The sequence below is a fragment of the Macaca fascicularis genome, chromosome 8 (genome assembly GCF_037993035.2).
Source record: "Macaca fascicularis isolate 582-1 chromosome 8, T2T-MFA8v1.1".
Lineage (NCBI taxonomy): Eukaryota > Metazoa > Chordata > Mammalia > Primates > Cercopithecidae > Macaca > Macaca fascicularis.
This window is the reverse complement of record NC_088382.1, coordinates 102557008-102571146: the sequence shown is the minus strand read 5'-3', so window position 1 is coordinate 102571146 and position 14139 is coordinate 102557008. Positions and strand designations below refer to the sequence as shown.

General features: G+C 33.4%; 1 protein-coding gene across 7 annotated transcripts in view; it reads left to right on the top strand.

Annotated features, from left to right (window-relative positions):
* TRIQK (triple QxxK/R motif containing) overlaps positions 1 to 13362 on the top strand; it is a 69656-nt gene extending 56294 nt beyond the window's left edge. For all 7 annotated transcript variants that reach the window (XM_005563691.4, XM_005563689.4, XM_005563684.4 and 4 more), the window contains 2 exons: positions 5052 to 5137; positions 10255 to 13362. In XM_005563691.4, the coding sequence (XP_005563748.1) occupies positions 5052 to 5137; positions 10255 to 10368 (200 nt within the window). In that variant the 3' untranslated portion in view covers positions 10369 to 13362. The remainder of the gene's footprint in view (positions 1 to 5051; positions 5138 to 10254) is intronic.
* The last annotated feature ends 777 nt before the right edge of the window (positions 13363 to 14139 follow it).

Sequence of the window (14139 nt, the reverse complement as noted above, 5' to 3'; positions counted from 1 at the left end):
CTAAAAAAGGAGCTACCAGATGATTCAGCAACGCTATTGCTAGGTATATACCCAAAAGAAAGGAAATCCGGATACCAAAAAGTTCAAGACCAGCCTGGACAATATGGCAAAACGCCATCTCTACTAAAAATACAAAAATTAGCCAGGCGTGGTGGTGCATGCCTGTAATCCCAGCTACTTGGAGTCTGAGGCAGGAGAATTGCTTGAACCTGGGAGGCGGAGGTTGCAGTGAGCCAGGATCGTGCCATTGCACTCCAACCTGGGAGACAAGAGTGAAACAACATTTAAAAAAGAAAAAAGAAAAAAAATGCAATGTTGGCACAAGCATACCACAGATATTCCCATTCCAAAAGGGAGAAATAGTCAAGAAAAAAGGAGTAACAGATTCCAAGCAAGTCCAAAACCCAACAGGGAAAACGACATTAAATCTTAAAGCTGGACAATAATATCCTTTGACTCCATGTCCCACATCCTGGTCACACTGGGGCAGGCATTGGGCCCCCAAGGCCTCAGGCAACCCTCCCCATATGGCTTTACTGGGCTCAAAGACCTAGCAGCTCTCTGAGGTTGGAGTCTTTTGCCTGGTTCTTTCCAAGGCTGCAACTGCACACTGGTAGCTCTATAATACTTGAGTCTCTGAGGTGGCTTTTCTCCTGTGGCTTCACTAGGCATTGCCCTAGTCAGGGCTCTCTCCCATGGCTTCATCCCTGCGACAAGTTTCTGCCTGGGCCCCCAGTCTGTCCAGAACATGTTTTGAAATCTAGTTGGAGGCCTCCATGGCCTCACAGCTCATGAAATCAGCAGGTCTGCAGAATCGGCACTACATGAACCCTGCTAAGACTTACCCCTTGTGCCTCCTGGAGCTGCAGCACAAGCTTCACCTGGGCCTGCTGAAGCCACAGCTGGCATGGCTGAGGGGTGCTGTGATGGAATGTGAGAAACAGAGTCCCCAGGCAACTCCAAGTAGCGAATACAGAGGTAGCCTGGAGGCCTCTCTGGAGACCTTGCCCTTAAGATCTTCTGGACTCGGAGATCTCTGAAATGCCTTTGGGGGTCTTTCATTCTCCTGATGAATAGCACCTGGTCCTCTTCTCTCCCTAGTAATCTCTTTAGCAAAGGGTTGCTTGGTCATGCCTTTAGTATTCTCTCCTCAACACACTTTTTAAAAATTCTTTACATGGCCAGGCTGAGAGTTTTATATATCTTTCCCTTCTGTTTCTCTTTTAATTGTAAATTTTACCTCTTAATCATTTCTTTTTTTTTTTGCACTGCTCACTATATGAGGTCAAAGGCAGTCATGTAACTCCTTCAGTATTTTGCTTAGAAATTTATTCTAGCAGATACTTTAGTCCATTGCTCATAAATTCTGTCTTCCATATAAAGTCTTTGACATGGAAGCAATTCAGCTATGTTCTTTGCCAATTTATAACAAAGATGGCCTTTACTCCACGTCCCAATATGATGTCCCCCATTTCCATCTGAGACCTCATCGAAATGGCCTTTACTTTTCATGTTTCTATGAATATTCTGATTATGACCACTTAAATAACCCCTAAGAAGATTCAGACTTTCCTTACAGCTCACCATTTCTTCTGAGCACCCCCAGAATCACATTTAATGCTTCCTTCATTGCAATACAGGGTTTTTCTAGCCTGCTCGTTCAAAGTCATCCAGCCCCCTCCCCGTTGCACATTTCCAAAGCCACTTCCACATTTCCAGGTGTTTGTTATAGCAGCACCCCTACTTCTTGGTACCAGTTTTCTGTCTTAGTCCATTTGGTGCTGCTATAACAAAACCTCTGAAATTGGAAAATATATAAAGAACAGAGATTTATTTCTTACAATTGTGGAGACTGGGAAGTCTAAGCTTAAGGGGACTGCATCTGGCAAGGGCCTTGTGAATGCACTACCCCATGGTGGAAGGCAGAAGGGCAAAAGAGCATGCACAAGAGAGAATGAGGAAGTAAGCCGAATTTATCTTTCTATTATGAACTAACTTCCGTGATAATTAACCCACTCTCACAATAATGGCATTAATTTATTCATGAGAGCAGAGTCCTCCTGATCCACTCTCCTTTTAAAGATCCCACCTCTCAAAACTGTTGCATTGGAAATTAGGTTTCCAACATGAATTGTGTGGGAAACATTCAAACCACAGCAGATGACCACTAAGGTAACTGTGCAGACACTCCAGTGACCATATACTATTGAATACAGTCTTTATAGAATTAGTTCGGAAAAGTTACTAAACAAAGGTATTCTAACAACAACAACAACAAAGAGCAAATAACAGTAACAACAAACCTCAGGAGTGATCTAATTTGCAGAGTTTCCACGTTACGTTATCAAATATGTTTGATTTTCAATTTAAAATTATGAAATGCATAAAGAACTAAAAGGGTAGTTCATACTCAGAAAAATGCAGTAGACCTGTTCCTAGGGAAGCTCAGGCACTGGACTTGATTGAGGCCCCAGATTGGCTTCAGAGGCTTGAATTATCAAGTTTTTCTCTCCACATACGATTTATCCACATACGATTTAATGAGCAGCTGTCAAATAGCTACTTTGGTTATTGCATCACTGATACAACCAAAATCAGAATCAGTTGTTCAAGAAACAGTCTACATATAAAATTTAGGTTATATAAGTGTGTGTGTGTGTTTTTCCCTGGGTGTAAGTACTCAGAAGGCAGGGACTTCTGTATTTTATATTTTTTACCATCATGTGGGCATAGGTATCTTTCTTGAAGCCATAAATAATGTTGAAAACCTCTTTGGGTACAATGGAACGATCTGGTTTTAGTTATAAAGAACTTAGCAGACACTCCTGTAAATGTTTTCACTTAGTAAACTAAAACCACATTTTACAATATACATTTTTGGATATCATAGTCGACAAGGAGAATACTAAATTTATGACAGATGCACTGCTTGGAAAAGTACCAGGTGTACAATAACTTTTAATACTGTCTTTTTATTATCAGTACAGTTTCAAATGTTAATATCAACTTGAATACAAATCTGGAAGTATTATTCTCTAAGAATATAAGAGTTGAATTGAAATAGAATATTAGAATAGAATATTTAACCAATGGTTTTATGGCAGTTGAAGTAGAGTGATAAGTTCTCATTTTAGTATTAACTCTTAGATATTTGAGTGTGTTTTATGACAGATACATTATCCAAAATATTTCATATCTGTATAAAAAGTATGAGTTAAGATAATCCTCTTGCATCTGTTTATTCCCTCCTAACCCCACCATCACATCAAGAGATTATTATAGGGCATATACAGGATAAAATAAGAAATTGCTTTGTGATAAGTCCGCAATCTTCAAATATCTTTTAGAATTCTCGTTAGAAACTTGCTTTGTAACCCTGACTGGAGGCCTTTGATGTGTCACCATTTTCATCGTTCTGAACTGTTTATATCTCAGCAGGAATAATGACACGAATAGTTTGACTGTGGAGATGTGAAATTAGAGTGAACACTTGTCAAGATTTTTTCATCAAAATTAAATATTGCTCATTTAAAATGGGTCAGAGTAACATTTTTCTGTATTTTGTTCATTCCATTATTTGAATTTAGATCATTTGATACATATTATGACAATTGGCTCATTTTTAGATCATCAAACCCCATCATCAAGTAATATTTATTATTCTTCTGCATGCTTATTGATTCAGAGTTATTACTATACAATAGCAGTTAAGGAAAGAGCATACAATCATTTAAAAACAAAATACCTTGCTTTCCAGCCAAACAAACACTTTTATGTGTCTAATGGACACAAATACAGTGTTTCTTCACTACGCCCATCCATTTCACTCTCATTTGACTACCATTTCTAGTTCTAAAACTCTATATGAAACTTTAAAGATACTTTTGAATTATTAGCAGACACATTAAGATGTATTGCACATTAAATTTTTTATGATATACTTGAGTTTAGACCAACTGCTTTTAAATTTATTTCAATGTGAAGAAGGTGTGGAAATTAAAGTTAGAATTTGTATTATTTAGATGCAGGGAATGTAGCGATGAGTTTTGTAAAGGAACTGGTCGTCGAAAGGAAAGGGAAAGGATAAAAATAAAACAAAATAAGAATCTAAAATAGCCAGAGAGATTATCCAATCATGTATTAACTCCTCCTGAGAATAACATATACTTATGTTTGAGGCTCATTTTGCCTCAGTTCCTAGTTAAGAGTTGGCTAACAAAAGATATATCATTTTAATGAATGCTTTCACTGCTTGGGTTCTTGTTGTTAAACCTATATTCTCCCCAGGCTGTGTAATCCACTTTTTTACTCTTTGCTGGAGTCACTAGATGATACACAAAGGAAATTTTGTGGCACCAACTCAGTTTCGCATATTTTTGGCTGTGAAATGTGGAAGAGATTATTCAAACTAATATCTAAATGTAGCTATCCTATAACTTCTATCTAGCCATGTTAATTTTGTTCTCTATTAAGAGGAGATAAAAGTTAAATACATATTGTTCTAATGAATTCAGGTGAGGCTAAAAGTTAAGTATTTATAGGTTTCTTCTTTAGTCTTTTACTCAGTATATATAATTACATAATATAATTATATAGAAAACTTGGGGATATTTCTCACTTATGTTTTGAATGCTTAATATATCCATAATAAAATGCATTTATAATGAGCTGTTACTTTTAGGAAGACAAAGTTAACTTTACCTATTGATGGGATCTTATATATACTCATTTACTTATGCATTTGTTTCCAAATGCCTCCAAAAGGTTTTTCTTTACTTTAAATTTTGTGTTCTCTAAAATAAGTTTTTATCTTTTTTGACATTCACTATACAGCAAATCGAAGATGTCCGTCAGTATCTTCTTCCTGAAAAAGTAAGAGAGAAGGAAAAGTTGACCTTTTGGTGACAAGTTTATGGTTACCACAACTGGAAACTACTTTGCAACTCTGTGTCCCTGTTTCACTGTATTTAAACATTCTTTGACATTTCAAATGATTGTTAAACTTAATTATATATAAGCATAACTCATTGTCTGAAACTATTTCTTTTTAGGTAAACAGGATTATAAAAAAACTAAACCTATTTTACGAGCAACCAAATTAAAAGCAGAAGCAAAGAAAACAGCAATAGGCATAAAGGTAAACCTCTATTTGATAACTTTAAAATTTGATATGTGCATGCTATTTCATTTTCTAAAACTGGATTGCATAAATGTTGAATTCTAAATGTTTTATGACATTTCGCAATCTAAATAGAATGCCAGACTTGAAGGTTTTTGTAAAGAATTTACTTAATGGAAAACATCCTTCCTATTCTGAGATTTTGGAGGGTCTTAAAACAGTGTCACTTAAGAGAATCAGTTATACTTAAAGGTGCAGTTTATTTTCTCTCTAGCTACTGTGTGTGTTATTCAGACATTTCAGTGATGTATGTGGCGTTCGTCAGAAATTTCTTCCGTTTTTCAATAAATTTCATTTTATAGTTGTTTAAATTGCAGTTATAATTATATATACTGAGATCATTAATATATGTAATTTTACTCTACTTATTTTATTGTTGTCAGTACTCTCTGATGAAATTATAATGGCATTCCTAAACTTGTTCTTTCAGAATACCAGTGTTTTATCTGCTTAAGAGGGATAAATACAACTGAGAATGATGTTAGCAGATATTAATTTAATGTGCTAACACAATGAAGCTCAACAAATTGCATTTAAATTATTGACCATGTCAATCTTTTGCCAGGTATTTAGAGTTGAATTAAACTATTAATAGAAGAGTTAATTTGGCAACTCTACTATTAAAGGTGTAAAACAAAAATGACCAGTACATATATTTTATTTAAATATTAACATGTTAAAAGGAGATTTTGGGTTTTATCTGGCAGATGAAAAATCAATTTTTCTGAGTTATAGCTTACAGCAAATGCCAAGGTATTACTACCAAGCTGTAACAGCTGTTGAACTGCCAGATGATATATTTGGTTGTCTTCCAGAATTTGCTATTATGATCACGAAACACTGCCTTCTTTTCGCTCCTGATTGCTGATTTTGATCAAGCATTGCCGTGTGATGCAGTATGTTTGCACAACACCATTTCTTCAGTGCTGTGTGTCAGTTTTTATTGAAAGGAAAAGTAAATTGCCTTTTTGTTCAAACGAGAGAAGATTCATCTTTTGAAGTATTTTTCTAATTTCATGTGAAATTTCATTCATTAAAAAAATTCTTTATGACGTGACTTTTTTAAAAAGCAGTGTTGAGTTTTTTAAACTTTTACATTTGGTTATTTGATGACCATTTCTTGAAGCGAGAACATTGTCTGTCATTGCCCTCAAAGGCAGTATGTCACTTACTTTTATCTTTCACAGTACAGTGGGATATTTGTTTTTTTAGTTTGTTTGTTTCTTAGAAAAATATGGAGTAACAAAAACCACTTGTGGCACAATATGATGAGAATTTAGATATTAGGATTTGAGAAATAGTGCAGCTATTTATTTATTTATATACCACCTTTATACACACACCTTTGTATACATTTGCTCCTATAATTGTTGTTATTCTTTAAATTTGAAGAAATAATAATGTTCCCAGTATGAGATAAGACCTGCCTTATAGTGCAGTTATCTAGTATCTTTTTCAAAACACTGTAGAATTTGCTAATCTTTCTAGGAGAAAACATTTTTCTTAGATTTTATTTAATATTTAAAGTGTCAACAGAAAACTTTCAAACTGACAGCAGAATATAGCTCCTTTTTAATAAGCTAGCATATCATTTTGATTTGTAAACCTGTGGAAAACAAAAACCTTAACCTTAAATATTACTTACTTGGCTTGAAAATTTATGTGAAGAGCCTATTAAGATGATATGAAACTTTTTAGAATCAGGACCTTGAAGATGTTTTACATTTCAAATCTGGCATACTAATTAGTTTGCCCTGTCAAACTTTGATTGTCTTGTCATTTTGGCATAGGATTTTAAATAACAAAGTTTCTTTCAGCAATTGCCATTTAATGCTTTTTAATTTCCCCAGTGAGTGATTTTATCCATATTGATAATGTCAGAGAAGCAACTAAGGACTAATGAACATCAAACATATTTTACTCTTATCTAGTTGATATAGAATGATCGTAATATTGTAATATCTTATCACTTTACTACATAGTATTTTGAATGAATCATAGATATACTCTTCATAGAATTCAAATCTATAGAAAATATGAACAGATGCATGGGTAGAAGAATAACAGCAATGAGAACAGCACTGAGCTCAGGATAAGGAGGCCTAGAATCCTATCTCCTTTGCCCCTTCGTTTTGCCATAATCTAGCTAAGTCTAAGTTGGCACATTTATAAAATGGAAATTTTGCCATTTACCTCATAATGTTGTCAGGAGAGTTCAATAATACACTAGAAACACTGAACATTGAATTGAACACATAGAAGTCATTTATGAATTATTAGGTGATTGAGACAACATTTGTTTGAATTAGCCATTCCCACTTTGTGTAAGTAAGTCTCTCCTTCAGTGTTTGTCATCGGCCTTAAGATACCCCCCTAGAGTGAGCGTTGTGTTGCCATATTATATATTACAAAATGTTCTCAGATTGGCTTTGAGATAGTATTATGCATATTAGTGTTGTAAAGTTTTAAAAACATTACGAATTTCAATATCCCTGTATAAAGATTATATAAATTTTACTCAATCTTTCATTATTATAAATTACAATAAATATTATAATAGTATAGCACCTGTGAAAAGAAAGATGAATAAGACATGATCATCTTGGAAGAGCTTATGCAAGAAATCACTTATAGATTTAATTACCATATCAAATCAACAGTACTGATTGAGAAATCATGGGCTAGAGATAGGAAAAATTATACAATAGGGGCTTAACCCTCAGAGGCTTTTAGTGCTGTTTGTAAATGTATGTTTAGTAATAGAAAGCGTTCTGAGAGAACAGTTAGCAATATCCGCATAAGATATTAATACATTGTTCTGAAACCTAGACTTAATTTCTACTAAGAAGGTACTTTTTTATTTTCTGTTTTAGAAATATAAAGAAAATCGCGTAATTTATTACCCAGTAATGCAATGAGTGCCACCTAAAAAATGTTTGCACAACTAAGTTTGCTATTTAGTTGCTGCTCAATTAAAAGATTATTTTTCAAGAATTACAGCATCACTGAGTTTTATTCAGAATGCAAATACCAATTTTCTAGCATTTAGATGGAAAGGACTTACATTTGTTAATGAGTTGATTTTTATATTTAAAAGGTTTATATGAAAAGCATAATTATAATGAAAGAATAAGGATCACAATTTTAGTCTTGTTACGTAAATAAAATATTCAAGTGCCAACCAGATCCTGACAGCAACCCCTTGGGATGAGCCAGCTTGAAATGTTATGTTTGTTCTTTTTTGTTCTTTATGATTTAAAGCTAAAAATAGCCAAAGGGGGCAAGGGAATCATAAATGCCTGTAGGTCTCTAAGTTATGGTTGGTGTCACCAGCATCCTGTAAGCATTATTTTCAAGTTTTACCATTGTTTCAACACTCCAGACACTCAGCCTCTACAATGTTTGTCTCCTCAATGAAGAGATAATGTTTGAAGAAAATTATTGGCTATACATTTCCACCTAGTACCTTTAAGCCACACCCACACTGTACATTGAACAGATGTAATGAATTAATGGGTCTTCTGAAGTGGTATTCTATGAATATTCTCTGCTTCCTACCCCTTAAATGCCTTTTCATGCCTCTGGGTGTTCTGAAAACGTATAGTGAAATGATACAGAGTTGTTTTAAGGACAAGGAATTGAAAAGCAGCAATTAGAACTGATTATCAATAAGATATGAATCATGGCCTCCAATCAAGAGTACAAACTTAATTCTTGCATTAAGATTGGGTGAATGGGGACTGCTGTCGAACAGTTTTGTTGTCCACTATACGGAACAGATGGAGTTTGCAGTTGTGTGTCACTTGTTTATTACATCCTCTTAAAATTAGTAGCTGTGTAACCAGATGGGTCTGGGAGCACAGCTGTGGATATAAGAAAATAAATGAAACCTGTCTGATGCTGCCATGCCCTTTTGAGATGCCAAAGTGTTTCAACTGCAACAAAGAAAAAATTCACTTTCCTTTGACATTATATTGGTATATTAGATTTAAAAAATGAAATCTTACAAAAATTTTTGACACTGAGTTTTTCAACCTCTTGGTTTTTATTAGTATTTATTTTCATAGTTTGGACATCTAAATAAATATAATTGTGAAACTAAAAATCTGTACAAAATATCTATTTATAAATTCAACATTCATGTAAAAATTCCATGTTGATTATAAGCCAAATTCATTTTAATGCTTTTAAAGTTTATTATTACCGACTACCTTCTTGTGAAATGTAAACTATATTAATGTAAATGCAAATAAATTGCTTCTCTGTAAAACAGTGCCAGGTAAAGGGCATAATACACAGTAGAAATTAGAATATAGTATTAGGCCCTTTAGAATACTGAACTGGCACTCTATTTGCTTTTTTTTGATTTGGCCAAATGATATGTTAATGTTAGGAAAGTTCTGGAAGGTATACACACAGAGAGATATATACATACACATACTTTTTGAGAGATAATATGATTTTTATAATATATGAATAAATTTTTTATCATTATTTCAATACAGTTGATTAATTTAGTCCACATCACATCACAAATGAAAAATCTGGACCCATCCTTCACAGTTGTGATAAACTGTACTGTAATATAATCTAGAGACCAGTTACAACTGTTTCTTTACAATGAAAAGGAATGATAATTTAATAAAAAAACTGTGCCCAAATGCTATCATTAATACTGAATATGTTGAAGCCACAAATAAAGTTAAACACACTCAAATAGAAAACAGATCAACTGTGTAGATACAAACTGCATTGCTTGTATTGAACATCCTGATATCCAAACTATAAAAATATATTAAAATGATACATTTTTAGTATTACTATTAGGAAAAAACAAATTAGCTAGAAATAATAATACCAATGACTCACCCACTGATGCATTTGCCATTTCATTGGGACTTGCCAAGCACAAAACAAGTTTCTTAATGGCAAAAAATTGTAAAAAGGATATGATTATTAGATTCAAATTATTAATTCTAGACAATGGAATAATATGGTTATATTATCTGGTGAAACTAATAACATTAACCAATCTTTTTTCATCAATTTCAAGTCTACTTTTTTTTTCTTCCCAGGAAGTTGGCCTTGTACTTGCAGCTATATTGGCGCTACTACTGGCTTTCTATGCTTTCTTTTATCTCAGACTCACCACAGATGTTGACCCTGATCTGGACCAAGATGAAGATTAGCTAAGCAGCAATCAATGCATGAAAGAGAAATAACTTTATGAAAGCACCCTTTGGGACCAAAACTTTCAATACTGAACCTGTAACATCTTTAATTCTTTCTGCTAATATTTTCAGTTTGCAGACATATGATTTTAAATAGTTGCATAGGATATCAAGAAAAGAACCTTACCTAGCAATGCAGTATAATATGTGCTACTAGATACTTTTATATATCTTTCTACTTTGACAGCCACCCTATACATGATACATTTAGATGAAATGGAAACCAGATCCTAAATGTTTCAAATGTCATTGCCAATTTATGTATATAATTCCATCACTTCCAGATTACTAAGTCTGTTTTTGTTCTATATACATCATAATTTAGTATATATTCTTATTTACAGAAACATACTCAAATCACATTCAGAAAGAACAAAAAGTCATGGGAAATTTTTTATTTTCCGACAAAGCCCTGCTCTCTTTCTGGAAGTATTTTATATCATTAGAGAGACTATCTGCACATACATCTACAGTAATCTTTTTCCTTCTTTGCCAACTGTTCATTGCACATGTGCTCCATCAGAAATGGCACCTGGATGACAGAAGCTCAAAGAGTCACATATGTCTCTAAAATAGAGTTCTTTTCCTCTTGGGCTGTCTGAACTGGTGTAAATAGAAAGTTCAGTTGATCTTGGTTTTAATTAACTTATTACTCTATTAATATAACCTTGGAATTCTATTTTAATTATGTTGTTCTGGCTGCTTGTAGTATCAGTTTGCCCCTCTTGTTAAGGAGATATGTAACAATCTGTCATTTAATTGTGCCGTCTTTTTCACATAACAGTAAAAGCAAAAATCCTACCTACTCAGAATCATCTTTTTAGGTTGTCTCCTAAATCTGAACAATACAGTGGTTTTATAAAATTACATTTTGTCTCTTGAGAGTTAATCAATTAGAACTCTTTAGGGAGAAAATAAATAATAGAAGAAAATATATGCCTCATATTACTTTCATATGTAATTATCTGTTTATATAATTTTTCAATGTATTTTGCATTTGTGGGAGCATAATGACCTGTGCATTCAATATTTTTACTGGTAATTCAATTTTTAAATATGTTTTTACAACATGTGAACACATAAAGTGTAGAAAACTGGAAAATACATGTCCACAGAAAGAGTCATGAGCTACTACCTTATGTAAAGATGCAAAGAAAATGAAATTGTTGGAAACATGTGCATGAAATGTTTTATATTATATACATTGTATTTATGAAGAATAAATAAAATAATAAGATTGTTTTCCTACTAGCCAAGAGAATAAATCCTTGGGAAATATCTGAGGAGTATGTAGGGCTTCATAAGCACTGCTTCTAAAAGATATTCTTTGATACTTTTGCAAAAAGTCGAATGTGACTGTGTAGCATTATGTTCTGTAGAATTTTTTTCAAGTAGCATAATTTATTTCATTGGTGTGAAAACAGCCAAAGGTTCCAATATCCTCACAAATCATTTATGCCAAACATCTGAGGGCAAAATTTAGCCAGTGTTATTTACTGGATTCTTCCCTTTGAACTCACAAACTCAAGAGACAGACCAAGAGTTCTTATATACTCACCACAGCGGACCAATCCAAGTGGCATTTTTAGGAAAGGTTGCAGCATTTAATGCCATGTGGTATGTCTGTTCGTCAAGTGGGTGGCAAGGGAATATCCAAGCTGGCATTTTGGATATGATGGGCCTTTTACTTTCCTGAGTGACATGCCACATGTCAAGAAATACTGCTCCCCCCCACTCCCATCACATTTACGTGAACAATTTTCATTTAGTTATTTCCCCTTCCATATGGTGTTAAAAACAGTCATATTAAATAAAGATTATTTCTAGTTTTCAGTGGTAATTTAAATGAGAGGATATGTAATAATTGCTTATTAGATACTTATCCAAATGAAATATAACAGAGTTTACAGTACTTAAAATAGGTGATTATGCTCTTGGAAATGTTTGAAAATTCATCATCCTGAAAAAAACTTTACCATTCTGTTTTACCCTTGAGGTGTTTTGGGGGAAAAATGTTTTTGATAGTAATAACTATTAATCTAAATATAGTATAATTATAGGCAAATTTCACTGCCTAGTTTTATTGATATCCCAAGTCTATAGCTAGTCCATTCGTATGACTGATTGATTTATGATAGCTCCAGAGAACCATAAATTTCGAAGGCTAAACTCTCTGATTTCAGTAAATAGCAGGTAAAGTGACACAATATATGTTTACACAACACTGTTCTCATGAAATGCAAATTTTACAAAACTCACATTAACTGGGAAGCAGCCAACCCTCTGTAGAGAAATCCCAGATTGGAAGTCTGGTTTGAATCTTTGAAGACAGAAAGGTGATATCCGGCCTGCTGTTTTAAAGGGACCACACTTTTGAATACCTACTGGCGTTTGGCATAAATCTGAGACTGGCACCAGACACAATGTTAGATGTGGGTATTTTCCCTCCAGTAATTCACTGCTCAGAGTAATTTGGAAGACAAAAAACAGAAAAAAATCGTAATGATTTTTTAAATGTTAGAATCTATTTGTTAACATACTCTGCAAAATAAATTTCAACTAATGCAATAGATTTAAAATATAGCCTATGGAATACTGTGATTGAAGTTGGAAGGCTTGCCGGTTCTTATTTTGCATGCAAGTTTAGATGGGGTAAAGAATGTATAAATTTATTTGAGATGAGATACAGTATTGTAAAAATATAAACTCATCTAGAATTTCTTTTAAAACAAGCAAAAGCCTATTTTAGTACAAATGTTGGGTGAGTAGTTGTTTTAAGGTGGCAAAATACTTCAAGATTTTCTAACTTTTTAATTTTTCATAAAGACAGAAGAAATACTTTCACCCTAACCAATGATTGTAAGATCTTGAGAGTATGTTCTTACTCATTTCTGTAATTGCAGTAGTGTAGTCATCTGCATATAAATTTAATAAACGCATGTTAAAATTTAAGTTGATGCCTTTTAGTCCTCTCAGAGTCTGTCACAGTTCTTTGTGGAAAGTAGATGATCAAAAAATGTTTGAATTTAATAAATAAAACTTAAAAATCACAATATCAATCATCTCAGCATTTACCATTTATGGCCCTTGGTTGTACTGATATATATATGTGTTTCACCCTGATTCTCTTTAAATCAAGACAACTAGCATTAAGGTCACTATAAAATAGAAACATTGCTCTTTTCTAGGGAATCAAATATGCTATTTTTATCTTAGAATTTATTGAAAACTATACTCAATGTTTGAATTCAACTTAGCATGCATTTTCACTCCAAATGAAAATAGAACTCAATTTTCATTATAATATTTCTGTGACTACTAAAACACAATATTTTCCAGACTTTAAAATTATATAGTCAAAGATAATTCAGTAGAGCAAATTGTGCTATACATGAGCCTCAGAAATAAACTTCTAGAAATTAAAGTTAGCTGATTTTAATGTATTTCATCCATAACATAATGTTGTTGAGCCAGAGACTACCTAAGATAATTTTGTATTCTCTCCTCACCAGCAATTAGACTTCTTTACACTTACCTGGGGCTTCCCTGGGAGATTCCTAGCACTTCTCCCTTAGCAGCACTGCCTTCTTTTATTAGAATTGCTCCAATGCAGCCTGGATAGAATGCTGTTTGCTAGATTTTGTTCCACTTACACCATATTTAGAATCAGTGCAACCCACGGTTTAAAAAAAAAAAAAAAGTAGCAGATGAATTCAACCTATGGGAACA